General features: G+C 35.9%; 2 protein-coding genes, 1 long non-coding RNA gene and 1 other non-coding gene across 4 annotated transcripts; 2 read left to right on the forward strand and 2 right to left on the reverse strand.

Moving 5' to 3' along the window:
* The first annotated feature begins 1,586 nt into the window (after nt 1-1,586).
* Nucleotides 1,587-6,905, forward strand: LOC113350319 (replication protein A 70 kDa DNA-binding subunit A-like). Its single transcript, XM_026594437.1, has 2 exons — nt 1,587-2,088; nt 4,954-6,905. The coding sequence occupies exons 1-2, from the start codon at nt 1,829-1,831 to the stop codon at nt 6,554-6,556; spliced, it is 1,863 nt and encodes a 620-aa protein (XP_026450222.1). The 5' UTR covers nt 1,587-1,828; the 3' UTR covers nt 6,557-6,905.
* Nucleotides 6,906-6,945: 40 nt separating this feature from the next.
* Nucleotides 6,946-7,585, reverse strand: LOC113350320. Its single transcript, XM_026594438.1, has one exon. It carries the CDS (start codon nt 7,503-7,505, stop codon nt 7,137-7,139), a length of 369 nt encoding a protein of 122 aa, XP_026450223.1. The 5' UTR covers nt 7,506-7,585; the 3' UTR covers nt 6,946-7,136.
* Nucleotides 7,586-7,974: 389 nt separating this feature from the next.
* Nucleotides 7,975-8,045, reverse strand: TRNAG-CCC. The gene has a single exon. It is a non-coding gene; the product is annotated as a tRNA-Gly (tRNA).
* A 4,296-nt stretch (nt 8,046-12,341) lies between these two features.
* LOC113350321 lies at nt 12,342-14,067 on the forward strand. Its single transcript, XR_003360747.1, has 2 exons — nt 12,342-12,614; nt 12,704-14,067. It is a non-coding gene; the product is annotated as an uncharacterized LOC113350321 (long non-coding RNA).
* The last annotated feature ends 2,233 nt before the right edge of the window (nt 14,068-16,300 follow it).

Genomic DNA, 16,300 nt, shown 5'->3' on the forward strand with positions numbered 1-16,300 from the left:
AATCTTTGATGCATTAATAATCCTTAGAGATTTTGATTTCTGGTATTTCTCTCATGTTAAACGAGAAGCAAATAATTTAGCAGACAAAATTGCCAAAAAAGCAACGTCTGAAGACTTTTCTTCAATCCCAGTTTCCAATATGCCTGATTCGATAAATGTTATGGTCCAACAGGAAAGAAACAGTATGTAATTTCCCATTCCTATCAATATATCTTTATTTATCATTTCCTATTAAAAAAAAAATTATTTCATAGACCAACTTAAAAGTTACATATTTATGTGAAATCGAAAGAAACCTCGATTATTTTTTTATGAGATATTATGTAAATGGGTCATATGTTTTTGATTATATTAGTGTCTGGGTCGTAGAACATGTCGTTCCTGCGATAGGATCGTAGACCGGCGGAAGACCGTTAAAAAATTGTTAATTGACTTTTATATTTAGCCAAAGACCTTGACAATCAGCTGACTAGCGTTGACAATTAAAACTGTCAAACTATTTTACCCCCTAATCCTTTTCCATCTCCTTCTATTCGGTGCAAAATGTCTTTCATACACTTTTTTTTGTTTCTTTTGCGGTTCAGTCATTTTTACGAAACGCTTGATGAGCACAAACTGGATACGATCAGAACACATTTGCTAGTTATCCTCCAATTCATGATTAGATACAGCAATCTTCGATGCATAGTGACTATTAGAAATCCAAAATATTTGAAGCATATGAATCTTTCATGAATAATGATAATAAACCTGTTGCCGTTTATGAATGGCATACTAGGATATACTACTACGTACTTTTATGGGTTATAGCTTACAGTCAATCAAACTGGGGTACTTTGATTTAAATAGAAAAGCAAAATTAATTGGATTACTAAGAGAATTAGTAAATGGGAAACCCAGTTGACTACCATTATTCAAACACCAAAAATCAACAGCAACATCAAAACACCAAGAATCAACGGAACTCTCAAATTAGCATCCCCAGAATCACAAAATGCAACTGCAAGTTTAGTGTAGTTTTAGTATTTAGCGGGTTAGGATAATAAGTCATTTACTTATTTCTTTCATATGGGTATTTTAGTAAACATATCAAACGGTCAAAGTTAGTCTACGACCTTATTGCATGTTCTACGACCCAGACCATAATACGACGAGAAAAATACGACCCTTCAACAAAATATCTCCTTCTTTATTGCAAACTATTAAAATCATTTTTAACTCTTCTCTTTGTTATTAATTTCTTCGTTTTGATGCAGTGAATTCCATTAGAGAAACTTATGATTTCTTTTCCTTAAAATTTTGTTCATGTCTTGATCATAGTTACACCAAAGTGACTGCATTTTATCCTATAAAATCATCAATTATATCAGTTTTGGATCAAAAGTGATTAAGATATCGGTATGTGCACCCTATCACGGATTTAATCAACCGATAGTCTAAGCCCACACATTTCATTCATAAAAGCGCCCTTTCTCATAAACCCAACTCCCTTCTAATACGAGTGCCTTAATAAATTTCGCAAAATCCTTAAAATACCCCTCTAAAAATCCCCAACAAAGGCACACATTAAGCGCAAAACTCTCCATATATGTATCCCTATTTATCCCATTTCTTTCAGACATCCGATTCAACTTCGCTCCATTTTTTTTCCAAAACCCTAGAAAATTTCTTCATCGTCTCCAAATTTCACAGATCTTCATTTTCTTCATTAATTTCATCTCCGTAATCTCATATTTCGAGATTATTCATCGATTTCTCATCATTTTAAGCTCAGATTCATCCAGATTCGTTCATTTCTTAATCCAAAACCCATAAAAATTTAGTGAAAATGTCTGTGAAATTAACTCAGAATGCGATTTCAGCTATTCTTGGAGGGGATTTAAACTTAAAACCTCTAGTTCAAGTATTAGATATAAAATCTGCTGGGAAATCACAAGATCGGCTTCGATTACTTGTTTCTGACTCGGTTTCGACTCAATATGCTGTGATAGCATCTCAGTTGAATGAGAAAGTGTTCGATGGTGAAATTCGTAAAGGATCTGTGGTTCAATTGATTGATTACATGTGTAATACTATTCAGACTCGGAAGTAAGTTTTTCTGAATTCCGACCTAATTTTCTTTTTGATTTCAATTTTTTAGTGTTACGAATCTTTGAAATGATGCTCACTTCAGATTGTTAGTAGGTTTTTAATCTGATATTGTGTTCGTTAGAAAATAAGTTTCTATTTTATTATTGTGTTTATCAGCTTAAGAATCTAACAGATTTTGTTAGTGTGTGTGCGCCTGCCGTTTGATATAGATTGCTAAGCATGTATATCTCTGAGCTTTTTTAAATGATTTGTGAACTATTAAGTAGAATTTGTGTAAGGAAGCAAGTTAGCGAGAAAACATGGACTTAAATGATGCTTAATTCAGTTTACTAGGGGTTTTGTCCGAGATTTTGTTGGTTACATTAGAAGATACATGGAGTTAACCCTAAGTGAAGTGAACGGTGTGATTTTAGAATTTGTTATTATTGTTTTTATCATGACAGTGGTTGTGATTGACTCTAACCAGCTAAGAATCTCATGGATTAGGTTTTGGTGGTTGTCTGCCTGCCTTTTTGGTATGGATTACTAAGCATATACATGTGTGTTAGTAATGTATTATGGACTGGGGAATATCCTGTACAGAACCTGAAGGTGTAGTTGAGCCATAATTTGTCCAGTTCAGGTGGATTTATGTAAGCAAGCAAATTAGTGTGAACCATGTTTTATCCCGTGTTCGGAAATGTTGGGGATTTTTCCTTTTTGGTTATGTTTTATCTTCTTAGTCTCATAATTTTGAGACTATTCTCAGAGTTCTCATCATTTTAGCTCTAATGTCTTCAAAATCCATAAAAGTCTGTAAAGTTAACACACAATGCAACTTTAGCCATTACTGGAGGTGATACGAACTTAAACCCCCTAGTTCAAGTATTAGATATAAAATCTGCTGGTAAATCACAAGATCGGCTTCTATTACTTGTTTCTGACTCGGTTTCGACTCAATATGCTGTGTTAACTCAGTTGAATGTGAAAGTGTTCAATGGCGATATTCGTAAAGGATCTGTTGTTCAATTAATTGATTACATGTATAATACTATTCAGAACTGGAAGTAAATTTTCCTGAATTCCGATATAATTTTCTGTCTGATTTCAATTGTTTTGAGATTAGTGTTATCAATCTCTGAAATGATGCTTAGTTCCATTTACTAGAGGTACTAGAGGTATTATCTGATATTGTGTTGGTAAGACCAGAAGTTTCACTATGTGGGTACATATATAGACTGTGTTGTTGTGTGTATCAGCTATCTAACAGATATTGTCGGTGTGTGCATCCCGTTTGATATAGATTACTAAGCATATATATTCGTGAGTAATTTTTTGAATGCTTGGTGAACTATCAACTAGAAATTGTGTAAGGAAATAAAGTTAGTGAGAAAACATGGAGTTAAACAATGCTTTATTCAGTTTACTGGCGTTTTTTTCCTAGATTGTGTTGGTTAGATTAGAGGATACCCAGAGTTAACCCTGACTGAAGGACACAATGTGATTATATAATTTGTTGTTATTGTGTGTAGCATCAGTGGTTGTGATCGACTCTAACCAGGTAAGAATCTCATGAATTAGGTTTTACCGGTTGTGTGCCTGCCTTTTGATATGGGATTACCAAGCATATACATGGTAATTAGTAATGTATTAGCTACTGCGGGATATCCTGTACTGGCTACAAAACCGGGAGGTGTAGTTGAGCCATAATTTGTCTGTTCAGAGTGGAATTTGTATAAGCAAGCAAAATTAGTGTGAAAACATGCTTTCTACTAAAAAGGAAAAATCCTTGGATTTTTCCTTTTTAGTTAAGCTTCATGTTCGTAATCTCATAACTTCGAGATTATTCAGAGGTTTTTCGTCATCTTAAGCTCAATTTCATTTCCTTTCATATCCAGAAACCTTAATATTCAGTAACAAAATGTCTTTGAAATTAACGCATGATGCATTATTAGCTATTATTGGAGGTGGTACGAACTTATAGCCACTAGTTCAAGTAAAAACACAAGATCGGCTTCAAATACTTGTTTCTGGCTCAGTTTCGACTGAGTACGCTATGTCAGCATCTCAGTTGAATGAGAAAGTGTCAAGTGGTGATATTCGTAAAGGATTTATGGTTCCATTGATTGAGTATATATACTGTTCAAAATTGGAAGTTAAGTATTTTCTGAATTCCGATTTAATTTTCTTTTTGATTTCAATTTTTGTAAGGTTAGTGTAATGAATTTTTGAAATAATGTGTAGTTCAATTTACTAGTAGTGTTTATCTGGTATTGTTCTGGTTAGTAAAGACTGTATTGTGTGTTTATCAGCTAAGACTCTAACAGATGTTGTCAGTGTGTGCCTCCTGTTTGAATATAGATTACTAAGCATGTATATTTATGAATTGTATTTTGAATGTTTGGTGAACTATAGAGTAGAATTTTCTCAAGGAAGCGAAGTTAGTGAGAGAACATGGAGTTAAACGATGCTTATTCAGTTTACTATCAGTTTGTCCGGGATTGTGTTGGTTACAGTAGAAGGCACCTAGAATTCACCCTAACTGAAGTAAACATGTGATTATAGGATTTGTTCTTATCGTCTTTATCACCAGTGGTTGTGAATCTTGTGATTGACTCTTAACCAGCTAAGAATCTCATGGATTGGGTTTTGGTGGTTGTCTGCCTGCCACATGTGTGTTACTAATGTATTAAGTACTTGGGGAAAATCAGATTGGAATTTGTGTAAGCAAACAAAATTAGTGTGAATACTTGTACCATGTTTGCAACAGCGATTCTTGGAAATTATAAAGTTAATATCTATTGAACGTCTTAGTTTTATTTGGAAATGCTGGGGACTTTTCCTTTTTGTTTTCCTGTTTTGATATTTACTTGTTTTGTACAGGATTATTCTTATACTGAACATGGAGACTATTATCCCTGAGTGTGCAATAATTGGGAACCCAAAAGTTATGAGTGAACCTCAAAGTGCTCCATCTGATAATAATGGTGGATACCAGCCCAGGATTAATAGTAATATGTCAGCCCCAACTGGTAATAGCAATACGACTGCAAACTTCCGTCCTACTGTACAACCTGCATACCAACCTCCAGCACCGAATTACAGGAATCATGGTTCCATTGTGAAGAATGAAGCCCCTGCTCGAATAATCCCAATTGCTGCCTTGAATCCTTATCAGGGTCGATGGGCAATAAAGGCCAGAGTAACTGCAAAAGGTGATCTCCGCCGCTACAACAACGCCAGGGGAGATGGCAAGGTATTCTCGTTTGATCTCCTTGATTCTGGTGGAGGAGAAATTCGTGTGACCTGCTTCAATGCTGTTGTTGATCGGTTTTATGATTCTGTTGAGGTTGGAAAAGTTTATGTTGTATCGAAAGGAAGCCTCAAACCTGCTCGAAGAGACTTCAACCATCTCAAAAATGAATGGGAGATATTCTTGGAACAAACCTCCACATTGGAAAGATGTGAAGATGAGGACAGTGCAATACCGCAACAACAATTTTCTTTCACACCAATCTCTGAGATTGAGAATGTGGTGAACAATTCCATACTGGATGTCATTGGCATTGTCATAACTGTCAATCCATCGGTTCCTATTACGAGAAAGAATGGTATGGAAACACAGAGAAGAACACTGGTCTTAAAAGATGGATCCGGCCGGAGTGTCGAAATAACTCTATGGGGTGAATTTTGCAACAAAGAAGGTCGAGCGCTTCAGGAGATATTTGATTGTGGATTATCTCCAGTTTTAGCTGTTAAAGCTGGTAAAGTAAGCGACTTCAGTGGGAAATCAGTAGGGACAATTTCATCTAGCCAACTCTTCATCAATCCAGATTTCCCTGAAGCTCATACATTGAGAAATTGGTTTGACAGAGGAGGTAAGGATACTGCTGCACTGTCCATCTCTAGAGACCTGAGTCAAGGAGGACCGAAAAATGAGATACGTAAGACAGTTGCACAGATTAAAAACGAAGGTCTCGGAAGGGGAGAGAAGCCTGATTGGGTTACTTTGAAAGCTGCAATATCTTTTATTAAGACAGATAGTTTCTGTTATACAGCTTGTCCATTGATGATTGGAGATAGGCAGTGCTCTAAGAAAGTAGTCAGTACAAGTAACAACAGATGGCAATGTGACAGATGCAATCAAGAGTTTGACGAGTGTGATTATCGATATCTGCTTCAAGCTCAAATACAAGATAATACAGGATTAACTTGGGTCACAGCTTTCCAAGAAACAGGGGAGGAGATCTTGGGTTGTTCAGCTAAGGAGTTGTATCAGCTGAAGAACGAACAAGAAGATGATATGAAGTTTATGGAGCTAGTTCGCCAGCGTCTCTTCCATGAGTTCATTCTCAGGCTTAAAATCAAAGAAGAAAGTTACGGGGAAGATCTGAAGGTAAAGGTAACTGTTATGAAGGCAGAGAAAGTGAACTTCTCAGCTGAGAGTAGATATCTACTCAATTCTTTTTCAAGAGTTTCTGCATAAGGTGCAAGCTTCCCACGTTGGTTAAAATCGGTAGCTTAGGATTGTAAGTAAAGACAGGAGAAAGGCGTGAAACTAAACATCAACAGACACAAATAAATGGTAACAGTTACTAATCATCAACTCTACTTTTCAGTGAAGATAAAACCTAGCAGGGAATTACAAAGTGCAGTGACAGATTCCTTGAAGGTTTTTAAACATTTTGATCCGTGTTTCAGTTTTCGTTTTTATTGAGAGAAAATTTAGAGCTGTTGAGAATTTTAGATTTGCAGAAGACCTTTTTTGCATTTGAATTACGTATTTGTAATTAATTATCGTCCTTGAAATCTATCTGTTTAAACTGTTATCTCCATATCCGTTTCATTTCATTTCATTTTTGATAAACTGAGATCAGTTTTTAAATGTATGATTTGTTATTGGATTGTGGAAACCGAATCTCTGAATTCATATCTTCAGATCAAATTACAGGCAAGATGGAACGGAAACAAAGGTAAGAAAATTAAACATTAAACAGAGAATGTAAATACAGAGAAACGGTAGGTAAATAACTGCACCATATACTTTCAATTGTGAATTTCGCTTTTCAGGCACGTTTGACAGGGTCGAAGTTGGAGACACCGATGACAGCACCAAGGATTGCAGTAAGAACAGTTCCACCAGCAATGATACTGTACAAGAAATTCTGAAGAGAGGGAGAAAGATCAGAACCAGCAGCTTCAGCAACTTCAGGGATAACCATTGTAGCTGTAAGAGTTGCAGCAGCCAATCCTGCAATAGCTTTCTCCTTTAGTGATGCCTGAACTCTCACAGAGCTTGATTTCTGTGCGACAACGATAGACTTGGACGACTTCAGTGGTAATGGGTTGAAGAATGTTCTTGTTGATGGTATTTTCTTCTGACTTGCAGATGTTATTGGCATTGCCATCTGGACCGCCATTGAAGTAGATGCCATTTGATCTCTCTTTTTCTTAGACAAAGAAAATGTGAGTTTTTTTTTTTTCCTTTGTTGCAGAAATGAGGAGAGGAGTAGATTAGATACAGAGAAATGTTATGAGAGGCTGATAATCTAGATTTCCAGACACCATGGAACTCTCTCATTGGCTTACGTGTCAACCCGGGTTTGGAAGATAAGGTTATCTAGACCCCAGATGGATTTGTGTCATTTTGCTGACCTTTCTTCTCAATAGGTTTTGATTTCACATTCATCAATCAATGTAGGGCTCTCTTAGCTTTCCCTGTCACAATTCTGAGCCTATAATCTGACAACTGACTCAAACTGAGTCGGATTCCGAGTCAGATCCAAATGCCAAGTCAGATGACAACGGCTAGTCATAATCTGGTGCGAGGCTGCCAGCAAAAACAAAAAGATCGGTCAGAAATCAGAATGTCACAGGTTGTGCTGGCCTGAGATCGAGGAAAAATGCGCATCCAGGGAATCGAACCCTGGTCAGTACCGTGGGAGGGTACTATGATACCACTACACCAGATGCGCTTCTGGCGGTAACTGTGAAAGAGTTAGTAAAGAAATAGAAATTCGGGCATTTCAAAGGAAAAAATAGAGACCATCTAAGATGAAAGACGAGAGAAATAGAGTAGACACATTATTTAAATACCCCTCGAAATAACATTCTCATAATAGAGTTCGGTTGCAAAACGGATTTCTTACTCTTGGAAGCAAGAAAAACACATCCTCGATAGGTTCATAAATGGAAGGTGATTTGGTTGTACACACATTAGCTTCATCGAATTCAAGCACTCGTATGGAAGAAAAGTCATCGAAATCAAGCGCTCGTAACAAAGAGAATCCATCGAATTCAAGCACTAGTAAATTCCATGTCATCGTCGAGCGAGGTCTTTGGCTCCTTGCCAATATCAATGTTCCGCAACCGAAATCATGGGGTTGATTATTATAAGAATATTCATGATGGGGAATAGTTAGTAGTAGTAAGGTTATCATTATGTTTTTATTTTTTTTGAAGCATGAATTTTATTAAACTACTAAGAGAATATTACACGAGGGTAGATAATGCCCCAAGATTCATCAATTATAATTTGATTGGTAAGCCATGAATCAGCAACAAACTGACATTGGAGCATGATAACAGTCTTCGGATCAGTAGTGCATCTTGGGCGGATGTTGAAGTCGAAGGTCGAAAGGCCTCCGGTCAATGCTTTCCACAAGAAAAGTTGTATTTTTGATGGACACAACAGTGTCCATAGGAACTTAGTTCGTGGTAGAGGTGATCGATGCGGTTGATTGAAGTTGGTAGTCAGGCCTTTATATCTTGATGCCGCGGAGAATTAGCTGATTGATTTCCGTATACTTCTTTGTTTGTCGGCTTGATTCATAACTTGAAATTGAGTCTTTGGCTTTGATCGAGTCTTGAAGTGGAATCCATTTTCTTCCCTGATTGAGCAATTGATACATAAATTGATTAAGAACAGATCTATTAACTCCATCAATTTTCAAAAGAGCCTCACTGAAACCCCAAAGCAGCAGCAAAGAACCCAAATCATCAAAGCAAAATAAAACTATGAACATGATTATACCACATATATAATTAGCAATTAGCCTAAACCATCCCTAAGACCGGTGGAGAACAAAACTAGCCGAGAAGAAAGGGAGGTTTCTTTGTTGATTTCACCATTAGGGTTTCACAGAGGAGAAAGATTGCTTGATAGGTATACCGTCTAGGTTATGTTATTAATTCTTCATTATTCTTTTGGTGTATTCAGTTTTTTTTTTTTTGGAATTTTTCTCTAGTGTTGTTGAGTTTCGAAATTAGGTTTTTGGTTTATATTTGTTTTTGTACACATTACCAACAATTTCGACTTTCTTTTTAGCATGGATTAATATTCTTTGATGAATTAATATTACATGATATTCTACTTGTTTCTGAGCCTAAATGGTCTTGTCACATCACACACATCGATATCTTTATATCTTGTGCAATATTGTTGTAAGTACTTAAATAACCATCATAAATGACATGTAATTTGTATTTGTGTTATAAGAGATAAATTTTCCAGTACATAACTTAAATACTTATGAAAATCGGCAGTACATATATGATATATACTAAAAAATCCTAGTTTATGTTGATTAATATGATCAAACGGTGCATGTTTGATAGTTTTCTTTGCTTTAGCTAATGTGAACAATACATATCCGTTGCATTATAAAAACATAGTTAATTCTGGATAACATGATTTATCAGTGTATATATAATAATTTCTTTTCTTTTGACAGTATAAATCAACATTACATATTGTATTGAAAAAGACCATGTTTTGTTTTGGCCAACATGGTTCATAGTTGCATAGTTTTTTTTTGCTTTTGGCAATATAAATTAGCAGTATTACGTATTGAAATTTTTTAGTTTATTTTAATTAGTATAACCCGTCGGTGCATATACGATAGTTTCTTTTTGATTTTGATAGTGTGAATTAGAATTTGGGTGTCCCCAAGAGTTTGGAAAAGGAGTCCAAAAGATCTTGGGAAATAACAAACAACTCCAATTAAAGATGCAGAACAAAAGCTTCTATGTAGCATGTCGTATGAAAGATGCTTCCACCTGAAAAAAAGATGAAAACCAGGGCATGAAACATCTTACTTTTCTCGTATCCGACAATAAATATACGATGTACTTAGAAAAGTGGGTTTGATTTTGAATTAGCTGAACATAACATCATGAAAAAGTTCCTAAAACATAATTTCTAGTTTTTTTATTAGTTTTTTTCCCTTTAATGCAGTGAGAACAAACTTTAGATATTTCTTTGAAAAGTTTCAAAGATAGAATTTCAGTTGAACCTATGAATGTGAAGTGATCTCGTATAAAAGCTTTTGTGTCATGATTCAAAACAAATTATGTACCATTTAGATTTCCGTGAGTCAACTTTGTTTTTTCTCCATTTTGAATGTGCAAACCAAGGAATTTTTCCGCTTGTGAAAGCTTTTATAGTTGTTTAGGATCATATTGGGAAATAACATTAGGATCTCCTCTAAAATTCCCATCAAAACATATTAGGAGCCATTAGCAACGAAAATAACATTCTACTATTCTCACAGACTTAACATTCATCCACTTCATCTCATAGGTTTTCAATACATGAACATCATAAGGATAATCCTTTATTGTTCATTTCATTCTATCTTTACACTCGTTGATGAGGTAAAGAATTCTTTCATGCAAGCCATCTACCCCAGCGACCCATTATAAAAAAAAAAATGTTTCTAGTAAACAAAAGTTCCACCATTATTATAAACAGAACTTCAATCCCCAGTTTCTTTATGGTTTGACTGTTACAATATCAATTTTTTGTAATTGCAATACCAAATCCGATGTTTGTTCCATATGCAAACAAAATTAACATTTATAGATCATTTTAAAACCTTAGCCCCCTCATTTGGAGATGGCCGAGGTCACGCGTACAATCTTATTTTAGCAGTAAATACAACTAAAAAATAAAGTTTAATCGACTCATTTTAAAGGTTAAAAGTTTGTTTTTCAATCGAGTGTTAAAATGTAATATTTTTTCTTTTTTCGCTTTGACGTTTCTTTTTTATAATTATGATGTGGTGTTTAATATGTGGTTGTATCCCTATTACTATCCGGAAGCGATACAGTCACCGCGGGCTGGATCCCACAGTGCGTACCGCAAGAGAGAAAGGAAGATCCCTTTATGACCCGGCGGTTTAACAAGGGGTGGGTTTTGTGCGGATCCCACCCCCTCTCTAACTCGGTATGGCCCGTGGGATTCAACCTGCAGGATATAAATCATCAAAAATTCTTAACGAACCAAGAGAAAAGCCACAAAAAAAACCCGCCTCTCACAACCCCTGCACGTCTTCCGAGGGGGGCCCTACTGGGATCCACAAATAAAATAAATTTTTTGAGAGTCGGTTTTGCTTTAGTTTTTCTTAAGGGTGCACAGGAACCGAGCCGGACCGGCGGACCGTCCCGGAACCGGTGGAACCGTACCCCTTTTTGTACCGAACCGAGGAACCGGGGCTAAGCAGGTACAGGTACACGGTCTTATATAGGTCCCATACCGAATGTACCGAAAAATTATAGCCATTAGATTTAGGGGTAGTAAACTAATAATATCTATTGGATTATTATTGTTCTGTACATTCATCTAATAATACCCAATTGTTGATCTGTTGTTTAAGTTAGTAGAGTCCCCTTCATTGTTGTTCTGGATCTTCACCGCAGTTTTGAACCAAAGTTGCATCTCTTCATAATCGTCTTCATACCAGCACACGCTGCTATTAATTAGATTACAGACCCTGCTGATGTTAACTAACATGGAGTCCATCTCCTTAGGTTTACATTTAAAAATAGATATCTGCTTGATCAAGGAAACCCAAGGTGAATTTTATTCCAAAACTGCAATATTTTGGTATTGCTTCTTTGTTCTGGCAAACTGTTTCTAAGCCATCATCTCTTTCTTTCCTGCCATTTTTGAGTTCTTGAAGTCTCTGTTGTCCTCTGTTTTTTTGATTTGGTTTGATCTTATGCTTCCAGTCCCCTTAGTAAACGATTAGATTTTTTTTATCTGGAACCGAGACTAGTACCGGAACCGTACCTGGTACCGCACATATACCGAATAGTACCGGAATCGCGGTACGGGGTACAGATACTCGGCCTCGGCAAGAACCGAACCGAACCGAACGGTACCGTGTACACCCTTAGTTTTTCTCACTCGGTTCGTTTAGAACCACTGATAAATCATTTCCGATTTCTATCTCCAAAGAACAAAAAGATAAAAATAAAATAAAGAAAAAGAAAATGAAAAAAATGAAAAAATTGAGTTTTGCAGAAACGTGTTATTTCTTTTTCCATTTCGATCTTATCCTATTTCTCTTTACCTTCGGTGTGAATTGAGATAACCTAGAGAGGAGATGCCCTAATTCTTCTCTGCTCTGAGGCAGAAATTGAATCAACAAATTCAACCAACAATGAAGAAGATGAATAATAATATAGCAGATGATGATTGGTTTGAAGTCTGTCTACGTCTTCCTTTTGATTCAATCTTCAGATTCAAGTGTGTTTCGAAGGTATGGTTATCATTTCTCTCAGACCCTTATTTCATCAACAAATGGTATAAACGCAATTCTTCGTTATGGACATTGATTCTTGCCAGCAGTTTTGCAGAACAAAACCCTACAGCCCGACTTAACTCAGGGTTTCCATGTCCTGAGTTGAATTCACAGTTTATATCTCATCTTCAAAGTGTTAGCGGGTTCTCTCTTAGATTCGTTAATAAAAAGCATGAGTTGTCGACTACAAATTTATACATTCTAGGGTTTGGTTCTATGCACAACTGAATTTTCAAGTCAGAACAATAATTATGTTTGTAATCCACTCACTAAGAAATGGGTTTCACTCCCACCACCACCAAGAGAAGCAATCAAGGTTCACACTGGTTTTACATGGGAATCATCACTAATTTCTACGAGTTATAAGGTTATTCGTGTTTCTCAAGAAGAGGATTCATTCAAAAATTGATATATTTACTTCTGATTTGGGTAAATGGAATGTCTATGATGTTTTATATACTCCTGGTGTATGTCAGAGATACTCCATTTATGACAATTATGTTACCCATAATGGCATTTTTTACTGGTTCCAAAAGTTATTCAACGAAGTTCTGGCTTTCAGTGTTGATGGAATCAACGACCATCAAACTTGCGGCAACGAGTTTAGAATGATTAATTTGCCTGATCGAATGATGGATGATGCGGACAGTTATTTTTTTCAATCTATTAATGAACAAAAAAGGTTTTTCCATCAATGTCTAGGGGAATCAGAAGGATTGATTTGTTACGCTATTATCAAACATACAGAGGGGAGTTTGAGTGTTTGGGTACTTGAAGAAAACTGGTATTTGTTGCACAAGGATATCGAATTTTGTGACATGCTAGCACAAATGGAATCTTCGTTATTTGGAGGAGAAAGTACAGTTGATTTGATTAGAGATATTCAGGTTATAGGTTTCAATCCGGTTGACAAAAATGTGGTTATAATTAGCTACAAGAAGCACATTTTGGCTTACAACATCAGAAACGGGGGATGTGAACAACTCTCTCATCCGTCTTTCTTGGGTAGCAATCATCCAGGTCCTTATTCGGGTATTTCAACATTTGCTTTAAAGCCAAGGCCGACAATACTTCCACCAGTCTCTTGGTGAACAACTCTCCCATCCTTCGTTCCTGCATCCCAATCAACATTTGCTATAAAGCCAAGTCCGTCAGTACTTCCACCAGTCTCTTGGTGAAACACCTCAATGTTGGATGTTCAATTATGAAAGTAAGAGTGAAGGTGCGTATCATCATATTTCTTGTTTCAACAGATATTTAGGGAGTAGACTAGTTACTGTTACATTCAAGAAAAAGAGACTTTGAGTCTTTGGTAATTGCTTAAGAAGCATGAAATTGTCATGTTTCCACTTGCATGGAATTACTTTGCTGTTGAGCTTTAATCCATCCAATTTTATTTTTGAAAGTTTTATATTTGATGGGTACTTCTACATTCCACATTCACTGTCAGAACACAGCCTACGAGGTATATTACCTGATGTGCCTTATTTTTCCTTTTTTTTTTTCCTTTTCTTGTGCCCCCTTTTTGAATGGTTGTTTTATGTTAGATTTCTTTCAATCCATTTAGGGGATTGCCGTTTTTAGTTATGAGCATTTTATTTTTGGGACACCTTTGTTTGAAGTCAAATTCAGTTCATGTAAACTGCAGTTTTCCAGGTAGTATTAGAACGAAAAGTGAAGACTAATTGTAGGTTACATTGAATGAAGACCTAATTTTGATGTTGTGTGAAATAAAAAGGAAAAAATAGATATGCTCGCAAACCTTAATTTTTCGGGTTCTTAAATCAACAAAATTATATCTTTTTGGAGATTTAGGTAGAGTGAATTAGGTATTCTCACTTATTCCAATGTTGTAGTGATTGTGGGGTGATCGAATCATACTTCTGTGTACAGTCACTTCTTCCAAAAATAGATGTTCACAAATGTTACATTTTACGGCTTCCTGAATCAACTTATCTCTTTGGGAAATTAGGTAGACTGAATCAGGTATCTCACTTCTTCTAAAGTGCTGTCGTGACTGTGAAGTGGTCGATTCATATTTTACTTGCATACAGTCTTATTTAGATGTCTTTAATGTGTTAAGCATTTAGGGAGTGTAATGCATCAGAATATTTGACCAGAAGAGTGGCAAGGATTGCATATACTGTAGCTACACTTAGTCAATCTTTTGTCTCCCAAAGCTCAACTAACTGAAAGAAGACACATCTCGTTGTCGCAAATTTCGATTGAATGAATAGAGCAAAGTAGAGAATACATATTTTGTGTTAACCTTCTCCATGTTTTCATGTGTATAAAGATTCACTTGAAGTAGATTTATCATTTAGTGCATGGGAGTATGTTTTTTTTTCTTTATTAAATCAACTTTTGCTATTTGAGTTCTCGAACAGAGAAACAATATGAATATATTGTAGGATTTATAAAAGTTGTGTTTTATACGTATTTCAGTTTATTGTGGTTTACAAACTAGTAGGTATGCTGGAAACGTAGTTCTTTTGTTGTCTGACCATTCTTTACTTAGTCTTTATGTAATTGGATTATTTTTCTTGATTGTGAACCTCTGAAATCTTTCTCTGTTATACTGTTCTGCATTGAACAAAAAACTTGCTAGGCAGAGGATCTTTTTCCAATAGGAAATATAAATATTCACAAACCTTGTATTGTTTGCAGTAATATAACTGCTATTATCTCGTTTGGAGATTTAGGAGGTGAGACACAGGTAATTTAACAATCCTTCTAAAATGTCTTTAGTGATTGTGGAGGTGGAGTCCTACACTGTCACTATAGTAGCTAGGGATTATAATGCAGTAGAACATTTGAAAATCAGGGTATCGAATATACTGTATCTACACATAATGAACATTTCTCAATTTTGCTCCATATTCCCATTTCCTTTCTCTGTGTCTGTTGTGTATGTGGTGCTTTGCCCTGCTGTTCTTTTCCCTCGACTGGTTTTTTTTGTCAGGATCAGGTGATTATGGTATTTATTACAGTCGTTATCATAAGAATTGCAGTCAATTATGTATTAATGACTCACAAATTAAGGTTTATCTGTTGCGATAGAAATTAGAGAACATTCAGGACTCTGAGCATTTGTTGCCTCTGTAGGACTTTTGTGTTTGCTTCACCAGAATATAAAGCTATCTGATACTTCGGTTAAGATATGTACCTCAAAGTGGATTCAGAACCTTAAGTTTTATGCTTTCACCTGGGATTGCAGTTGTTGTTCTTAAGGGGTTGAGTTCGTCTGTCTTTATACCTGGGATACAAGGTAACTTGACAAGTCAGGTGTCACTCAGGCTGCTGCATCAAACTTTTGATGAAAAACGGCACAACAGAACTTTTGATGCTGTTTTATTGCATTGCTGCAAGTAAAGGAGACAGAATATGTTTCACTGATGCTCAAGGAGTCTTGTTTTAGATGTGTAGTAAGCCCCCTGTTGGCAACAGGGGGCATATGCCCCTATTTAAAAGTACATGACACAGGAAATGGCTGCTTTAATAAAAAATTTAAAAGCAAGTAGGTAGACATCCATGATACTCAAGTAGCTCTAAAATGTCGACCAACAAGTAGATTTTTATCCACTCATTTGTTTTCTTAAGTAATCACTCAAAGATCCAAAGTTTCTGCCACTAGAACCAATTTT

This window comes from Papaver somniferum, chromosome 2 (genome assembly GCF_003573695.1).
Source record: "Papaver somniferum cultivar HN1 chromosome 2, ASM357369v1, whole genome shotgun sequence".
NCBI classification, from domain to species: domain Eukaryota; kingdom Viridiplantae; phylum Streptophyta; class Magnoliopsida; order Ranunculales; family Papaveraceae; genus Papaver; species Papaver somniferum.